This window comes from Corvus brachyrhynchos, unplaced genomic scaffold (genome assembly GCF_000691975.1).
Source record: "Corvus brachyrhynchos isolate BGI_N302 unplaced genomic scaffold, ASM69197v1 scaffold136, whole genome shotgun sequence".
Taxonomy (NCBI): Eukaryota; Metazoa; Chordata; class Aves; order Passeriformes; family Corvidae; genus Corvus; species Corvus brachyrhynchos.
The window spans coordinates 6830574-6849991 of record NW_008239080.1 but is presented as its reverse complement, the minus strand read 5'-3'; the positions used below and the strand labels follow the sequence as shown (position 1 = coordinate 6849991).

General features: G+C 37.9%; 1 protein-coding gene across 5 annotated transcripts in view; it reads left to right on the top strand.

The window, feature by feature from the left end:
- The window catches only part of MLIP (muscular LMNA-interacting protein), a 103868-nt gene that overhangs the window by 22374 nt on the left and 62076 nt on the right, over positions 1-19418 (top strand). For all 5 annotated transcript variants that reach the window (XM_017739325.1, XM_017739324.1, XM_017739328.1 and 2 more), the window contains exon 2: positions 19177-19335. In XM_017739325.1, the coding sequence (XP_017594814.1) occupies positions 19177-19335 (159 nt within the window). The remainder of the gene's footprint in view (positions 1-19176; positions 19336-19418) is intronic.

Here is a 19418-nt window from a genome sequence, read left to right as displayed (position 1 = left end):
TTGCAAGGACTGTATTAAAGAATATGGTGTCATTGGCTTTCCCTTTTCTCAGTGCCATGTCTTTGTTAATTTTAATTGTTTAATTTTATTTGGTTTAATTTAAAATGGTGTTTCATTGCAGTACTTACTGCATGGATCCAGTATGTTTTTTTGGGAATACTTCTAGAGAATTAAGTTTCAACAAGGTGCAGTAATGCTTATACATACTTAGGTACATTTAAGCATGAAATTGGTTCTTTTTGGAAATAACAGACAGACAGATCCCCGAGGCGATTGCCTTTATACCATTGGTTTTCTCTATCACTAGAAATGAACTTGGCTGGCTCATATAAAAACCACTTTGCTTCCATAACAGGCAGAGAAATGTAATTGTTTTTGTAGAATTGCATACCATAAGCTCAAAGGGTGTCAGTGTATTTCATTACAGTTGCAGTTGACTGATGGAGATTAACCTTATGCTAATCACTGTAAATGTAAAACCTTCTGTCTCAGATAGTGCTTACTACAAAGATTACTGATGTAATTCATGCAAAAAATAAGATTTTTTTTTTTAGTTGTTTAGAAGCCATTTTAAAATCTGACAAACTAATACATTACTTCTGACCATCTATAATATTTATGGTGCACTTCCAGTCATACAAGATATACTGTTCCTGAATTTGGACAGCAAAGAGGAAAAATCTTCAAAGTTGGCAGCATTTCAACTCTTTAAAGCATCAACTTTGTGAAGTAATAATATTGTTAACATTTTTATAAGTGATTCTTCAAATAATTTAGTCCCAGTCATGTGTCTTGCTTAATGAGATGGATATTCAAGTCAAAAAGAATAATAACAAAAAGATTGTTATTCTGGAGACGCATATAAAGAGTAAGCTATAATGCCTATTTTACATTTAGTTCTGAATTTTGCACAGTAATAATTTCTAGCCTTGTTAATAGTATAGACTTCTGTCTCATGTTTTGGGAGGATCTAGCACAGGATTAGACTAGGTTTCCATGACAGAATATAACCCAAGTCCACCCTGTGCTTTCTTTTCTCATTAGGGAAAGTAAGAGCAATACATTTGACCGCACATAAACATTTTCATTAAAGTATTCTGGACAAAATTTAAGGACGTTTCTTCACTGAAGTCAACAATGAAAATCTCAAAGGCCCTTCTGGTCCCAGAATTTCCATCCCACCTCTCCCCACCTCAGAACTCATTAATTGGTTTGGGCAGATACAACACTACATTGACCTCCTTTGGTCTCAGTGAGCCATGGACACGCTGCTCAGTGACTGTGACCTGAGCACCCTCTACCACCACTGTGGGCAGTGTTCACCAGAGCCTGTGCAAGTAGGTATGAGCTACAAAGGACTAGTTCCAGGTTGCTAGAGATTTAGGGATTAGTCTTTCCTGAAGGTGATACCTGGGCACAGAAAAGCTGCTGTCATGAGTGTTTCTAAAGGGTATTTTTATTTTATGAAGGCTGTCACAGCTGAAAAACAGTAGTTAGTCTAAAATGATGGGGCAAAAGGTTTTTTGTCTCCTTTATTTACAATGGAAAATGCAACATATCTTTTGCATATATATGTGCCAGGGTCTTTAATAAAATCTTCACTGGGAGTAAACCTGTAAAATTATTTCAAAATCTTCTGTAGGTAATCAAACGTTTCTATTGTACTGCTATTATTCTTTTACTAGATGGTATATGTGGTACTAAAAAATGATGTATTTTCATAATATAAAAGATATTAGAATATCCAACTACAATCACTCTTAGTCTTTTATAGTATCTACCTTGGCAGAACCTTAGTTTGCTTGTAATGCTTGAAGGTTTATTATTTATTCATCAGCATCCTAAGTTAGACAGCCTTGGTATCTCAGCTGTCTGTGTCAGGGCATGTTGATTAGTGTTTCTAGAAAGATTTGGCATAAGCTAGGTTGATGATGGCAGAGAGGTGGGTAGCATATGTAGTGCATTATCACTATACATTTTCAGTGTTGACAGGAACAGAAGGAAGCTGACATAACACATCTTGATAAGTAATACTGCTATTACCAGTGTCACTTTTATCATCAGCTACGCAAAACATTGACCTAGGACTCTGATTTGATGTTAAAATAACATTGGCATGTATTGACATATATATTATGTTGTTTTTGTCAAGACATTCCTTGGCAGGAGTAAGATTATTGCTTCAGTTTACTTGTTAGCATTGCCCTTAATATCTCCTTCAGAAGGCAGTATTTATTTTTGTGCCTGTTTTTTTTCTCCTAGTGACAAAGATAGCATTTATTGGTTTGGATATGAAAAGCTTATAGGTAACATTTTCGTATGAGAGGCTGCCATACAATTAATTTCATTGCCAGCAATTCAAGTAGTGAACAGACTCAATGTCATTCAAGGAATTTTTTCTTTCAGAATACAAATCCATTTTTGGTATTTCCATCAAAATTTGATGTCTGGAACAGCATACTTTTTCTGTTAAACGTGGACTAGTACTATTACTTACGTAATGATGTATCTTTAAAATGTGCCTATCATTTGATTGCAATTTAAAGTTGATTAGAGGTTTCTAACTTCTGAATGTGAATGACTGGTATCAAAGTACTAGGCTGATCTAGTGGAGGTACTCTGGAAAACAACATGCTGCAAATTGCATAACCCTCCAAAGTACAGGAATTTTAGGGTGATATAACTGGCATGGACTCTGAATGGCTGGTGGGAACTTGAGCTGTGAGGCATTTACTTGCACAAGTTCATGAAGACTTAGCACTCCAGAGCTCACTGGAGTTGATTTGGCCATAGATTTTATTTTCGCCGTGTAGGTACAATGGCAGGATACAGTAAGTGTGGGGTTTTCTCTAGAGTACAAACAGCTCAGCAGTGCACATTTGGGCAGAAAAGATCTTTTGTGAGAACTGAGAGGTGCTTTCTGGGACCTGTGAGTCATGGGAAGTGGGACCACAATGGCTCTTAGTCCAGCGTTGCCTTTGCAGCACTAATCTGCAGGTGCTGTGCGGTCTCTTGTCCATGCACACATGCACACCCCCTCTACAGCTTGGAGGGCCATGTTTAAGGGAAAGGAGCACCACCATGCTGTGACCATCTGGACGGGAGCCACTTTAGTGTGGAGGATGAGTCATTGGTTAGCACAGAGCTGTGCTGTGCTTATTAAATTAGGTGACGTGTTACACAATTAGCCTGTATTTGCACGGCTGGTGACCCAGACTGGCTCAGGTCTCCCGAGCTCTGGAGCTTAGGAAGGGATAATTTAGATCTATCTGTAGTAATCACCCAAGAAAGTTACAGCCCCGGAGTGGCGAAGCTGCCTCGGGGAGCTGTCAGGAAAAGCCGACTGTAGGAAAGAGCCCAAGCCCCGGCCCTTGAAAGCGGTAAGGATCTGACACGGAGCCACGGCGGAGCAGCTCGCCTTGCTCGGCCTTCTCAGCTGTGACTCTTTCCAAATTTAGGCCTCTAAACTAGGTATCTGTTTCTTACGAGAATGATGCTATAAAAACTGCCACCCTGGATCAGCCAGAGTCCCGGCTTGTCCGGTGTCCTGTCGCAGGCTGTGTCTGAGAGCTGACACCTAGAGAACAGTGTGAGAAAGGGGCCAGCATTATGAACTGAGCTCACATCTCTCCATTTGCGAGGCAATTACCGTACTTCATCATTAGGCACAGAGTATGTCAGTGAGTTTCTCCTAATGAAAGTCTTTCATGTTGTTTAACTAATTGAATATTCACTGGGCCATCACAGGGGACCTAAATTGTCCTTTTCATTTCCATGTCCTGATCAACAGCTAATCCTTAGCTGCTTCTGCATTGCCCGAAATATTAAGTATTTATATGGATGTTTTGTGTGGAATTTCTATGTATTTGTTAAATGAGTCCCTCTTTGTTACCTTATACTAACCTAGTATTTTAACTTTTTTCCCCCTTAAATATTCTCTTGCATTTGATGTCAAAATCTAACAGCAAACCAATTCTTGGTGGCTTTTTTGTGCACCTTCCTTTGCTGCTACATGAGTAAATTACATTATTTGCATATTCTTCAAAGATATCATGCCTCTGTTTTATTTTATTTTAGATTTAATTTTTCAATAATTCTATTGTAATTTTCTAACATTAATAATAATAAAAAAGCTTTTGCATTGAACTATTTCTCCGTAAGCTCTCAGAAGTTGTGTTTGACAATTTAGTCAGTAGATTTTTATGATTCCTGGAAAAGTGTGCAGTCAATCTGAACAGGGAAGAAACGTGAAGATTTACTGGAGGGTTTATTCTACTGATCAGTTGCAATGACGGATACAGTGTATAAAAATTCTTTCTCAGAATATACTTTCTAAGTGTGTATTTGTGTACAGTTGTTTTAAAGTGGTGACAAACAGCAAAGAAATAATAATTAAAAAAAAGATAAATATCTTAGAAGTGATGTAGAATTCAATGTTGCTGAGTAAGAAATCCTGTAAAAGAGTTTTTCATGCTTGTTTCAGGCTTGTTTTACCAGGTATGAAAGGCCACATGACTGCAAATGCTCGACTAACACATTCAAACGAGTTATCCCCTGTTAGCAGAGGCACAGTCTCATGCTCCCCAGGGAAGAAGTAATAGTAGGCTATTTAAATAAATCTATTTGCACCACAGTAGGTTTTTTTTTTATTTTTCAGTTGTGGGTGTCCAGCAGTCCATAGATGGTTGGTTCACTATCTGTACCTCCACTGACAGATAATAACCTTTTAAAATAGTCTTGCAATCACGTGCACATGCTCCAAGAGAGATAAACTAAGTTTGGATGAGAAAACAACTTCTGAATTGTGCCCCATGGGTAATTAGGGTTGAAACAAGCTGACAATTTAGAATTTGTTCTTCTGATGTGATACAGCATAATTCTTATGGAACTGTGCCTTTCATTAGTCTTCATGGAATAAAGTGTATTTTTAAGTAGCAGGTGCAAATGTATGAAAGCCTGTTTTATTTTTGTTTCGATGCGATCTCAAAAACATCATAAAATCTTGCTCAAATCTAAATTTTTTCATTAAAAAAATTTTCCATTAAGAACTCTAGAGTTTCATGTGAGCAAGGCCTTGTATATTTTACTAGGACAAGTATATAGTCTGCTGACCTAGCTATTTGCAAAAGCAAATCCCAAATTCTTGACACTTCACCTCCACCCACATGGCATTCTCCTGTCTTTCATTTTATGAACACACACACGCACAAAGACACGCAGTTTCTACAGAAAGCATGCCAAAGCCTCTTAATCCTGAATGCTCTATTGAATATTTGAGGTTCTAGTAAATTGGAGTGAAAATGCAATGACAAGAAATAATTTGTGTCCTATGTAGCAGACAAGGAGTTCTTAAGCAGGCCTGATTTTGTTTTTGTAGCACAGATCCTCTCTATAAGCCTTTTTTGCTGTTGAATTTTGCCAGGAATGGCTATGGGTCAGTGCAACCTTAAATCTTGTGTTTATTTAGTATTAGTGAGGAGCCAAACAAAAATGCCTGCCAATTGCTTCAAATCTGTGCCCATGTGCATTTCTCATTGTTTTGGGAGAAGAATAAAGGCTGATGACAGATCAGACATGCAGATCCTTCACCTGCAGCCTTCTGGCTTGTTTGTGACCATTAGGTGCTGCAGTGGCTCTTGGCTGCTTGCAGGCAAAAGGCAGGTTCCAGGGGGTGCTGCAGAACAAGACCTGTCATTTCACAGTTGCCTAAAGCTCCTTGCTTGCTCCTCAAGTCCTTCTTCCAAGGCCTTAGCATCAGGATTTTTGGGTCAAATGCTTTCCTGACTCCGGAAGGTTGTAACACCATTATAACATTCAATAACTGAATAGTCTGACATTTCTGACTAGGAAAAGGCTTTATCTGAAAGAAGGTTTCAACCTTTGGCAGTCTGCTTTCTAATGCTAGTGGTGGAAGACCTCTTTCAAAGCTCATGCTGAAAAACACATCTGAGAAGGAGTCTGGTAGCTGGGCCATTGATCAGCACTGTAGGAACTTGGGGTAATTTTCCGTCATGTCATTCAAAGAGAGACATATTCAAAAGCAGTTTGTCTCTCCATGCTGGTGCTTCCACTAATCATTCCATCCTGGATTGAAGGCACCTTCCAGATAAAAAGGGAATAAAACCAAATATGTTCTGTTAAAAGGTTTTGTTCGAGAAAACTGACTTTTTTAATGTGGAAGAAAATACTTAAATGAAAAATTCCTGGTCCACCACAGAACTGTAAAGGAGATGGGATTTCCTATGTACAATGGCAATATAGAGTCTGTTGAGGCAACATGCAACAAAACACAGCATCTGACTTCTACTGAAATTAAAGGCAACCTTTTAAATTAATGGAATTTTATCTTCTGCTAGTATATTTGGTCATTTTCTGAAAGAATCTTTATTGGAAAGCAGAGAAAAAGTAATTTCTTGGTACAAGGAGGCTTTTAAGTTACTTCCAAAAATAGCTTGATTAATTACCTTAACTGTCAAACTCTTTTCTCCACACCAACTTCTGGCTAGTTAATAAACAAGACCTAATAGGCAGGGAAGATGCAAAGTCAAAGACTGGAGCTGAGAGACAAATACTGCATGAATACATGAGAATACATGTCACTGATTTCACTTGCTTTAGGTGTCAGAGAATGGGTGTTCCAGGAAAGAGGACTGGGCCTGTGGGTACATCTGCCTTTTGCTTTTCTCGGACACCTGAGCTGTCCCCTTGACCTGTAGTCTCTGCTGTAATCAAAACCTCAGCTATACAGCCTTGGCAAGACTGAGCTCCTCATTGCTTTTTTCCTGAAGAAAGATCTGTAGTCAATAGGAACATAAAGTCTAACACTATGGAAAAGAATTTGACATAAACAGTACAGCAGTGCCTTTTTGTAAAAACTGAGTTAAGAATATTTTAAAATAACCTGAAGATTTAGTGAAAAGTGTTCATAATTAAAATTTTATTTGAGTGCCAATACATTGCTGTTAGGATGTTCTTGATACATGGCCTAGAGTTTCAGGGTTTTTAATTTTTTATTAAAATTTGCAACTAGATTTGCTTCTGTGTTATGTAAACCAATTAAGCTGTTCAGAAGACATTGATTATGACCCTTTCACAGATTGCACGATGCCTTGTGCAGGCAGACAGGAGAGCTTTATTAAAAATGCTTGTCATTTCTTAATATTGTTCAGAGGACATATAATCTCTGGGATAAAAAATACTTGCAAGAGTCATTTGCTGATGCAGAACAAGGACTTTTATTAAGTTCAAATCTATTTATTATCTGTAAATCTTCTAACTTGTCAAAACACTGGATGAAAAAGGAGTGCATGTGTTACAGGGTCTTTCCTGTTGAATTCAAATGAAGGGTGTATATTTGGTTTAATGATCCCTGCTCTTGAAAATTAAAACTATGACTGATATCTCAAACTAACAAACTGATAACTGAAATGCTTTCATTTTTTAAAACTTTATATTAACCTCCTATTTTAGTTAATTTGAATTTCAATGTCAATCTTCATCCAAGAGATATTTTGTCCCTTTTCAAAGGTAAGACCAAGTTCAGAAACTCAGAATCATACTCATTTTCACTCAGTTCTTGGGGAAAAATTTGACTTATTTCAAGTAACTTTAAGAAAAAATGGTCCAAAGTGATAAAAAAAAAATTCTTCTGAAATCTTGCAGGATTCTCCTCAATCCAGGCATTTAGAGCACTGTAGTAAGCAAGCAGTGTTTTCACTGAATCTGTCACCTCTGCTTTTAGGAGACTGCAGAGTCATCTACCACTAAGGCAAAAGGAGCAAAGGTCTGTTTGAATGGCTACAAAATTTTGGACTCTAAAACCTAGAGTTTGAAGAAGAGGGCATGTGTCTTTAGCTAACAGAAAACACAGCACAAGAGAATCTTGACTTATGAACACTCATAACATCATCAAAATCCTCCTTTACAGGAGGAGAGACAGAATCCATCCCATGTAATGTATGTCAGGAATGTCACTTAATGCCCATCTTGAGGGTAATGAGTTCTCCCTAGTGGTGAGGGTGGTTTAAGAATCTGTATGGAACATACTGGAATTACTGACTGTACTGAGTTTATGGGGTATTATAGGAAATACAGGCTTTGAACTATTTTAAGGTGATAAAAATATTTACAAAATCTCTGATGTTGTAGTTCTGTCAAAAAAATAATTCAATTGCTTCTTTAATCTCAAGCTATGGTTATTACATGCATGCCTTCCTCCAGTTTCTTAGAACGAAGATGCAACATGACAGTACAAATACATAGGAATCAAGTACTGAACCTACATTCTTTCTTACTATGTGCAAAAGTGTTTCCCATTGCATTGTCACCTGTATTCTTATATTGGGAACTTCTGAATAAAATCTCAGTAGGAAGTAAATGACAGCGTGTAGATTTTTGTTCATTTCAATTAACTCCCCTCCCCTTTTTTATAATCCTTTGGTCATGTGATCCTTTTGGTTAGTTCATAGCATCAATTGAAACTCTAAAGTGTTCTTTATAACATTGACAGGGTTTTGCTTAAATCTGGAAGACTCTTCTTGAGAAGTGGGACATTAGCAGCATACTTGGTCATGAAGTGTTTTCTCACTATCCAGATTTGTTGGCTAAAGAAATTATGCTTGTTCTTGGTGCAAAATGTACTGTCTGCTGTTCTCCTACAGTTCTTCTATTCTTTCTCCTACACTCTAAAATATCCGAGGAATGGTACATGACTGTATTTAGTGGATTATTATGCCAAAGTGGAAAACTAAGAATTTTTTTAATGAGACAAAGTTTGTATATATATAATATAAAATCATTTAATAAGTAAAAATAAAATTATTTAATTGGAACAAGCGTAGCTATTCTTTCCAACAAATAAAGTCATATGAAAATGACCCTAGCACCGGTAAACATGCAGTATTCATGGTATCTGGGAAAGCTCAAGTTAAATGTTTAAAGACAGCTGCTTTTTAGTGATTAGCACAGAGAAGAAAACAAGATTCTAAGTTTATTATCGTGCCCTCCTGTGAATGTGCAGAAGAAGCCAACAGCCATTCAGCTTTACCTTATTGTTTGCTAGTAGCTGAGTGCCAGAATAATTGCTCTTTGTAGCCAGCATTCTTCTGGGCCCACACAGACCTACTCAGAAAATAGCTCATTAAAAGGACCTCTGAAAATCCTTGCTGAGAAGAGGAAAACATGACCTCTTCTTCAGTTTTATCACAGACATTTTGTTGCTGCTCCTTTAGTGTTCAATTTTTTTTTATCTTCCAACTGTGCTCTACATACTACAGGCAGCAGTCTGCAGAAGGAGGGATCTGAATTATCAGCCCATTGAGTTTTGTTAGTAGGGGACAGGTAAGAATGCTTGTAGATGAGCTTGTATTGATTATTCGTTAAATGCCTGGCACAGATGACTGTAAAGAGTGCAGCTTTTGATGGGAAGCCTATTGCTGATAATACAGGATGAAATAATCCATTTCTTAGAGATTAAGATACTAACTGCCTTCCCCTATGTGTGGTTTGTTTAAAAGCTGAAAATTTAGCAGCTGGTACTTCCAAAGTACTCTGAGTATCCCTAATGTACCATCAATGAGAGCTCTGTTCTCTTCTTTATGGAAAGGAGCTGAGGAATATGGGCTAGCTGGTATTACAAGACTTTCACTGCTGTCTGCTGGAATGACAGCAGAAAAAAAATGATGGCAGATTAACTAGAAGCCCTCAGTCTGGTAATATATGAGTAGATAAAGACTAAGGTTTTAATTTGCCCATGACAAATGTGACAGCATTGCTTTTCTTTTTTCAAAATACCTTTTCCTGACTGTTAAAAAAACTTGTTAAATCCAGAGGCCAGATGGCTTTTAGAATCTTGAAAAACATATTTGAGAATATGCCATGATAATTTAGTGAGATAACTCCAAAGCATGAAAGATGTGCTATTATCTGTCATTGGTATGTGGGTGGCAGCTGTATGGCCTTTTGAAAATTTAACACAACTCTTTCTTAATATTCTCTTGATCCCTGCTCCAAAAATATAGTTCCTCAGCAGTACAAGTGCCTGGACACAAGTTGTAGCAGTTTGGGAAAGAAGATATCTATTGAAAATGTCATTCTTATTTTAAAATAATAGTAATAGAAGAGTCCAAACACGGGAGAGAGCCTTATAGAATCTGTGCTGCCAAAAGCAAATCACATCAGCCTTTACTTTCCTCCTGCCAGATCAATTATTTTTAAATGAGAAGTTACTTTCCAATTAAACAAAACTTGTCCCAAACATTTTAACTCAAAACCCTTACTTTTTACAGTTTTCAAAAATGAAAATATTCTAATAAATGAAACTGAAAAAGCCATCAAAAGATTAAATGTACTTTTAACATTGTTTAGCTGACAACTGACAGCAGTAATAAAAGGAAAATTAGAGGAAAAGGAAACTTTTAGGAAATCAGAAAATCAAAATGAGGAGGCAGCTGTCAGTGGAGACATGCATGTAGTACTGGAGGATGTGTGTGAGCATCTCACTGCATTTTGGCGTTTTGATGAGAGCAGGTGGAGCTGGTTGGTTGTATCAGGGGCAGGAGGTGATGACAGGAGCTGTTAACCTGGGGCATGGGAATGGGCACGTTCAAGTCTCACAGAGGTAGCTGCAGTCTCTGAGTGGGGAGTGTTGGAAACTCTCTCATATCCTCTCCTGGAAAGAGTTTTCTTTGCTGAAAGTGCAGTGAGAATGAATTTTAACCTGAAGCTGTAGTCCTTTGGGTTTGAGGACAATTTTTCTTAAAGTAAATGCTACAATTAGCAGGAGACCAGGGTGTAGAGGGCCGTGGTTGTTCATTTATTCCTGTCAGACTAGGATGACTGGAGTGTTCACACTGTGTTGAAGTGTTTTGGATAGTTATACCTGGGGAAACACAGAGAAAATGCTGTTGTGAAACGAATGATGTTGTGTTTGCCAAAATATTGCTAAAGTGCTCTTGCTAACAGCAGGTTTGCCCTGAAGCACTGAGAGCCCTGATATCCAGCATATCCTCATAAGAGTCCATGAGGGATTTCACACACAACTGTTAACCTGGAGAAGTTTGAACTGTAACTCAGCTGCTAAGGTGAGGCTGTACCAGTCCTCCTTTGATTGCATCTAAAAAAAGCAGCAAGACAGTGCTTCAAAACTGAGCAGAAACCCTGCACAGGTGGGAAATGCTCAATGTCATCTGCTGCATCCAGATCACTGCCAAACCTCAAGGGTGTGGTGAAAGACCAGATACCTCGTGCAACTTATGCAAGCTAGAGAAACATATAGAAATGCAAAAATTTGTAGTTACTGTAATTGAAAAATTAGCAGTCTAATCACAGAGTTATAATGTTGTTAATTCCCATTTCACTGACGGGAACAAGTGGAAGGAAGCACTTCTTACAAACAACATTTATCTGAACCCTTTTACTGTTCAAGATATTGTCATTAAGAGAACGAGGCTGTTGTTATTAAAGCAGATAATTTTTCACAGGGTGTGTTTGGTTCTCAAGCAGCTTTCTCAAACCCTCATGCACTAACTCATATCCAGCTGGCAGGACAGTCCTTAGTGCAGAAGCAGAAGACTTTACTACTATGCCTTTGGCTTCTGAGAGGGTGACCTGTACATGTAATTGTGCAGTATTTGTCTGTGTACAGCAGATACAGCCTTCTTGGATGGTGTTCAATTTGTTCATTGCTGATTCCAGTGTGTCCTGGTGGTCTTGGGCTGGCGCTTGGCATTCTGAATTTATCATTTATTGTGTATTCAACTGGGCCACTTATCTCCTGAGTTTATCCATTTGGGAAAGACTTCTGTGTACTTCCTCTCTTCAACCTGTTGTCTCTTAGCACCTCCTCATTGTACTGTTCACTAAAGTGCACACAAACCCTCACATACATGGGGTTTGTTATTATGATGAAGTCCAGGTACAGACATACTCACACTTCAAGTCAAAATGGTCCTATTATTGCAGCTCATTCCCAATGATCACACAGATGACAGAAACCTAGACAACTTTCTCATTTCTACCACTTTTATTTTCTATGCATTGTTATGGAAGGTGTCAGCATCTCCAGTTCTTTGCAGGCAGGTGGATGATGTTGATGGTGGGGCTTATGTACCCCATGCTTTGGGCCCACTTGAAGCTACTTTTCTGTCTTTAATAACAGTTTACTTGTTCCTTCTTCATCAGCCAGCAAATTTTATATCTGAATTTGATGGTGTTTGATATGTTTCATGTATGCCAGATACTGGTTCTTTGCCTGCTCTGTTATCCTTAATACCAGCACACAAGGTTGCATTCCTGTAGTGAGTAACAACTTATTATTAATGATTCGTGCTTGTAGCCCTAGGGCTCCTATTCCACACTTGCACTTTCAAGGCTTCTGCGATTATCTTGTGCTTGTACTTTTGGAAGCATCTTTTTAAATCCCTTGGTCTTTTTCAACAGCCTTCAAGCTATGATAGCTGGACATGTAGTATCAGCACACATACATCCTTTTTCTGCAGTCACTCTGAAGTCAATCCATTGTACAAAATTAATGGTCTGTTAGGAGATTAGCTCAATTGGTTAAAGCATATGCTAATAATGCCAAGGCTGTGGGTTCAATCTGTGTATGGGCCACTCACTTAAGAGTTGGACTCATTGATCCTTATGGGTCCCTTCCAACTCAGAACATTCTGTCATTCTGTGAGACATGCAGGGATATGTGCAAGCACAGCTGTGATGCTGGGCACCACCTGCTTCCTAAATGTGTTGCTTGGACCAGTGTCACTGGTGTGTTACCAAACTTGCTCTGCAATGTGTTTTGGAAAGGAGAACTCTGGAGATGCTCACCTGTGGTGGCAGCACCACGTGGGCTAGATTCTCCTGTGGCAGGATTGGCAGTGCTCAGTGTGTGGTGGTGGAACCTCACCGCATGTGAGCCTTAGCTCTGTGGGGAGGGAGCTGCTCTGGCTGAAATCCCCCTGGCCCTCAACCACTCAGACATCTTGGGACACCAAAAGGCAAATGGCTGGTGTGTGATACTGTAAAATTGAATTTCCTTGCTAGCATCATCCCACAAGACTGATGTCTCAGCTCTGACAGATGTAAGTAGGCATTTATTTATCCTCCCAGTGCTTGGTTTGAGAACTAGGCCTGCTTATTTATAGGTCAGGTTTTGGGAAAAAACTACGAGTGGAATTATGTCATATAGATTAATGGGAATGTGCTTCAAGGTTGCTGTGAGGGTGACAGCAGCATTTTGGGACTCTTACAGAGCTGAAATTGCAAGAAACTCTTACAGGAAAAAGAATAAATTCTAACTTTCAATTTCTCACTGAGTAATCAAGACAGAGCTGTTCAAAAATGGACTGGAAAACTGGGATCTGTTTTACCTCACTGCTATACTAACGTGACTAAGCTGTGTGCAGCCTTTTTTGTTGGGCGGAGGTATCATGACATTGAATAAGAATATATTATGTATATCAGTTGTAAATGTATCTGTTAATGTGCTAGTATGGATGTTCTGCATATGAAGACATAAGTCCTATAACCTTGTAAGGACTCCAGTTTTGATGCAGATATTTTTCTTTATCTACAGGCACTGGATTTGATATGAAATCTCCCATTTCCCAAGGAGTCTTCTGACCATGAATAATATAATAATATTTGATAAGCAGTCCATGTGCATGTTAGACAGCATCACTTTTTTGTTTTCATTTGGTTTTTTTAAAATTTTCTTTTGCAATCAGCCTTCAAACTTCTTCAGTCTACTTTTGTCAGTCCTTGACTGCCTTCTATGGAAGACCAGATGGCAAACCTGGCCACACTAGTGAAAAATCAGCAACAATATTTCAGCTTAATTTCTGATTGATCCACACAGCAAAATAAACACAGGACAGCCAGAAGGAAGGGGTGACTATCTGCTGAGGGAGAAGCTGGAGGCAGTCTGGGTATGGGACCTCCTAGCTGTGGTTTTGCGCATGGGTGATGGGACTAGAGCAGCTTGAGATGTTACAACAGAGTGTTTTAACTTGGGAGATGTTGCTTCTTAGGAGGTTTAGGAGACTGGAAGCAAATAAGAGGTTTAAGGGTGTCAGTGATACTATAAACATGATTTAAAGGCCCAGGTCATCTTAGGGTCTGACTTACTATGACCATTTAGTCACACTGCATATAATTAAGTCAAGTAAGCATAACAGGGAAGGTATTTTACTTGCCCTTAGCAAAAGGAGGAAATTAAAGGTTATCTTTACTTACTTCTCATCAAATTTAGCTACATATGTGTAGAGCAGTATCAAAGAGCAATTACAGTTGTGTAAAGTCTGCTGGGCTGAAGAGCTAATTAAAATGATGTTTGAAAAAAACCACTTCATCTGAATGAGCTCTTGCATTTTGAATAATAGATTAAAATTTTTTAATGTTACAGTGGCTGGGCAAACCCTACATTATTCATTTGCTCTTTCTAGTGCTTTACACATATCACACATTCATTTTCAAAAGATACTTGTCTGCATTTGAGTGTGTGTTGATGTATTGAAAGAAGCAGAAATTATTTGCTGAAGGTGATAAAATGGGAACATCATAGGGCCTGGGGAAGCTTCTGGACCACAGTTGTCCTTGCGAATTTTGGCACAAACTTCATTTTGACTGTAATTTCATCCTGGATTTTTGGAATGGGTTTAGCTTTTTCCTCTGAAATTTCACAGAGAGAAAGTTGGTGTTCAGATGATCATCTGCTGCTGTTTGTAAAAGGTTTTAGAAAAGCCGGAGCTCATGTTACACAATAAACAGCTAATCCATATTAGGTTACTGTGATAGCTATAATAAGTCAGGATATGAAGATAGGCTGAAGATTCTTACATCTCATTAACTGATAATTCCATCTGACTAGATTTTCTCTGTCTTGAGGAGTAGACAATATCTCTTTGTGGTTTGACTTTAGTCTGAACATAGAAAAGGAGTTTAAGGAGAGATTACAGAACTCGGGCTGTGTTTTTGGATGGCCCCTCCCTCTGGCTGGGTGAATGACGTTAGCTGTGCTCTCTCTGAGTGTCAGAGCTATATTTATCACTCAGGAATCGTGAGCATGTGAATTTGTGCTCTGACCAAAACAGTGCTTCTGTCAACATGTTTCTATGTCATGATGTACCCACTTGTTATTTTGCTATTATTTACTCATAATTTACTTTTCTGTTTTTTAAACAAATACATATCTTCAAAGGAAGAGCTAGATGTTTCAGGAATGAGGTTTTCTCAGGGTGTTGTTTTATTAATGGAATGACTTACATTAACAAATCAGTGGAAGAAGTGGTAACGTGAACCAGCATATTGAATTTCACTTTAGCAATCTGTATTCCAGAAGGAAATCCTGAGAAGCAATCGTTGACAATGGGACCTCAATTTAAATTACAAAATAGGCAGTATGCTGAATGCATATAGAGCATATGAGAGATTAAATGGAAGTGTTAGTTTGTGTTCACAAGGTAACCAAGACATTAAAAATGGGCTCTACAAGTAAGGACTACAGAAGCTGTGGTAATGAAAACAATAATTAATATAATTTAAGTTACTATCCCCAGGGCAGATGTAAATTGATGGTATTAATTATGCAACAAACCTGTTTGTAAATTGATGACATAGGAGCTCGTGGAAGTCATCTAGAATAAGGTTTTTGTTTTGAAGCTTTTTGGCAGTATATTATGCAGCCGCCGATAGACACCAATGGATATTCAAAGGTTATTTATATTAAACTCTATAATTTGTATTCTTCAAAGCACTAACTAACATGAAGGCTGCAGTTAAAAACAATCAGTTATTTCATGTGCATAAGGTTGGTTACATAACATAAACCAGAATTCCTTAGTATTGAATTCAATAGATGTCACATTTGGTATTTTTCTGCCGCTGTAACTGTATTGATTCAAGTAAATTCCAGCAGCAGGGAATGTATGGCATTGAATGACTTCTGCTGTTGCAACCAATTTTGGAGAAAAGATGATAAGAAGTTTCATGTATGTTTTTACATATATTTGAATTTTAAGCTTCTTTCTTTATTGTTTACCTCTAAGTATCAGAGTGGCTATTAGTAGATGTAATGAAATGCTGGAAGCCCAGCCTGTTCATTTCTTTTCAGTTCTTCAAGGTTGGAAACATCAGCCAGAGAGAGAGATGGTAAATGAGATGAGTATATGACAAAAGGTGCAAAAATCTTTTCTCTACCTTAAAAAAGAAAGTAGTATGTGACAGTTCCTTCTACTTCACACTGTTCAATTAAAATTTAAATTTTAAAATGTCAAAGTATTTTTTCTTTTTTTTTTTTATATCTCTAAAATAACCACTTAAAAATAATTCTAACCAAGAAATATTTCTCTTTTGTTTTCCCCCAGTGGCAATGTTTGTGTTTTCTGGCTAGTCACCTGATAGTTGCTTGTCTAGGTTTCTGTGGAGCAGCTTAGATTGCATGACCAGTTTTACCAGCTGGAAGTTCCTGTTTCTCAATTGCTATTAGTGAAACTAAGAGGAACACAGTCCTGTCACTGCTTCATGCAGTATCTAGCAACTTAAAACTGTCTGAAATGCAGTAATTGTATTTGCTTGTGTATGCTTTCTAAACTCTAAGAAAATAATATACACTAGGGGAACATAAACAAAACCATGATTTAATGGCATCTCCTGCCTGAAAAAAATAGTCTTGTTCGCCCATTTTTATGTATTTTCCAATCATAGTTTTAGCTTGCAAACAATTTTGGTGATTATTTCCACAATATCTTTAGGCCAAATACAGAAAAGTTTTCTTTGTGTGTTCTTTAATACCAAAGCAATAAAATTGGAAGTGCACGGTAAGACACAATACAAAATTAGGTGATAGCAAGATCTCTCCATTACTATGCAACAGCCTGGAGCCTCTAGTCTGATTTCTTGTTTGTATTTTCTCATTACAAATATGCAGATAAAATAGTGGGAGTTTAGCAATGCTGCCACATTTGATTGGAATTTGCCATAAATCTGTTTGTGTTTGGGTTTACTATTTGCACATTTATTCCCTCTCTTCCTTTTTCTTTTATAAGGAATATTTTGCCTTCTGTCTCAAGAATGCCCACTGATACAGAACAGCTGTTATCAAGACTAGAGAGTGAGGTAGAGGGGGAAAATGTTATTAAAGACAACCAAAGTAGCCAAATTCATCAGCTGCACTTCCTGATAAGAGAGAGAAGATGAAAGCAAAACTACAGGTCTTCAGGAAAGCAAAGGCCATCTCTAGCTGATTTTAGTGTAGACCCAGGTACTGTGTAAGACTGCCACGAGTTGTGTCAGCAGTACAGAAAGCACTAATGCTAATGTGATGGGTGCTCCTGCCTGTGTGTATGTAATCGTGCACCTTGAAGGCGCCTCAGGGAGCAGCAGGTGCTTGGGTGGCGTCTGCATCCCTGGCTGTGTTGTAGGGACTGGCAGCTGCTCGCTAGTGAGTACGTCCTTGAGTACGAATGGTACTCTGCTGACTTTTATCAGGAGCAAGGTTTAATGTGCTGGCTAATAATATTTAAAAATTGTGTTGTTGTTTTATAAAAAGTAATGATCAGACTCAGGCACCTTAGCGTCTAAAAGAAAGACAGAGCTGTTGTTTCGCCTTCACATAAAATAACAACCTGAACTCCTGGCATGGTGGATCATTTAGCTGTCACTCTTTTGCTGTTGATTCAGGCCATGCATTATATATTCCAGTGCTTGGTCACTTGTGTGAAATGGAGGGGGAAGTAAAAGTAGGAGAGCACCTTGTAGCTTCACAGCTGGATGTGTCTGAGAGAGCAGAGTTCTTCCAAACGGTTGAGGAAAGAGCACTTGACAGCGTTTGTACAAGTAACCTGCCTCTGTTTTGCCTGAGCACTCCAGCAGGCAGCTGTTAGTGGAAGTAACTAATATTTGCTTGGAGTTTTTTAAAACTGGAAATTTTTAATATTCCAGCCACAAGATGATCAAGTAATATAAACCATAATTCCACTCTGTTCCACAATTGCTATTTACTTAAGGATGCAAATTACAAAGCAGCATAATGAGAGTCATAGCTCTTCAATCTGTTTCACTTTAAACAAGCAAGCAAAAAAAAAAAAAAAGCCAAAGCAATAATCCTGTTTTCCTGTATGATTCAATACAGTTCAAGCCTCTGCATATTAGAGTTCATTGAAAAGACAATTAATAGCCATAAGGTTTACATCAGATGGTATAACAAAGGAAAATCAATGTACTCCATAGTTATAAATCAGAAAACAGAATTTCTTTACACCAACAAGTAGTGGGAAAGTCAGCATGTCAGGTTCAGTGGTTTGGGGTGTGGTTCCCCCTATTCACCTTGCGAAGGCATGTGCAGTTCCTCTTCCTGATGTCTGGCAAAGCAGCTGAGAGTTTTACAATGATGTGGACTTCTTTTTCCTGTTCCATCTCCTGTGAAGGAGATGGAAGTGATAGGAGAGCACTGTGATAAAATTGAACATTTAGGTGAAATTACCTTTGTTTAGTCTTTCTTGTGTTTGGTGCGTTCAGGCCCTATGTACACAGTCCTACTGAGAGGGCAACAGGGGGAGGGAGAAATAAGCAGACAAACAAGCAATTAGTTGGTGTATGTGGCTGAATAGCTCAAAGAAAATGGAGAAGATACTTGAATCACAATTAATTCCAGATATTGCTCAGAATTAGCTGCATTTGCATTAGAAAATGTGAACATGTTTTGCTTTTTTTTTTGCAGAGCAAAGGTTTTTCCTATTTGGTTTAAGTTGCTAAGCAAATACTCTAGGGGCTATTATTTGCCCAGATACACTGGTATAATTGAATTGTTGTCCTACTGAAGTGGAGTTAAACAAAGATAAAAACAGCCTTGAAGTGGATTGAATATGGTTTTCTGATTTTGTTATGGAAAATTGAAAGAATAGCAAGCTATCAAACAAAAGTTCCTCTGTCTGCTGTGCCACACCACTAGAATATATAGAATGTTGATGAGTATAATCAAGGCAGTATTTTGTCTGTTAAATAAGGCTTTAATACACAATTACCCAATTAAAAAAAACCACCAAAGCAAACACCAGTATAGTTAATAACAGACATGTAAGTTATGTAGATTAATTATTTCATGTTATTAATATTACCTCAACTCTGATAAAAATCATCTTTATTTGGATAAAGAATTTGAACTAATTTTGTGTTTTGTAGGTCACTTCTCAAGAATCTGGAACCAAACCATTGACCTTCACGTTTGTACCATCCATTGGACAACTTCCAACTCATTTTGAGGTTGTGGATATCTCTAAGTTCCTTGTGACAATTCCAGAGGATCCAAAGGATCTGAGCAACCTAAATATTGTAAATAAGGTAGATTTTTTGTTTGCATTATTTTTTCCACTTCTTCAAAAGATAAAGAAAATTTTATTCTGAGCATTGCTGAACTGAAGCTC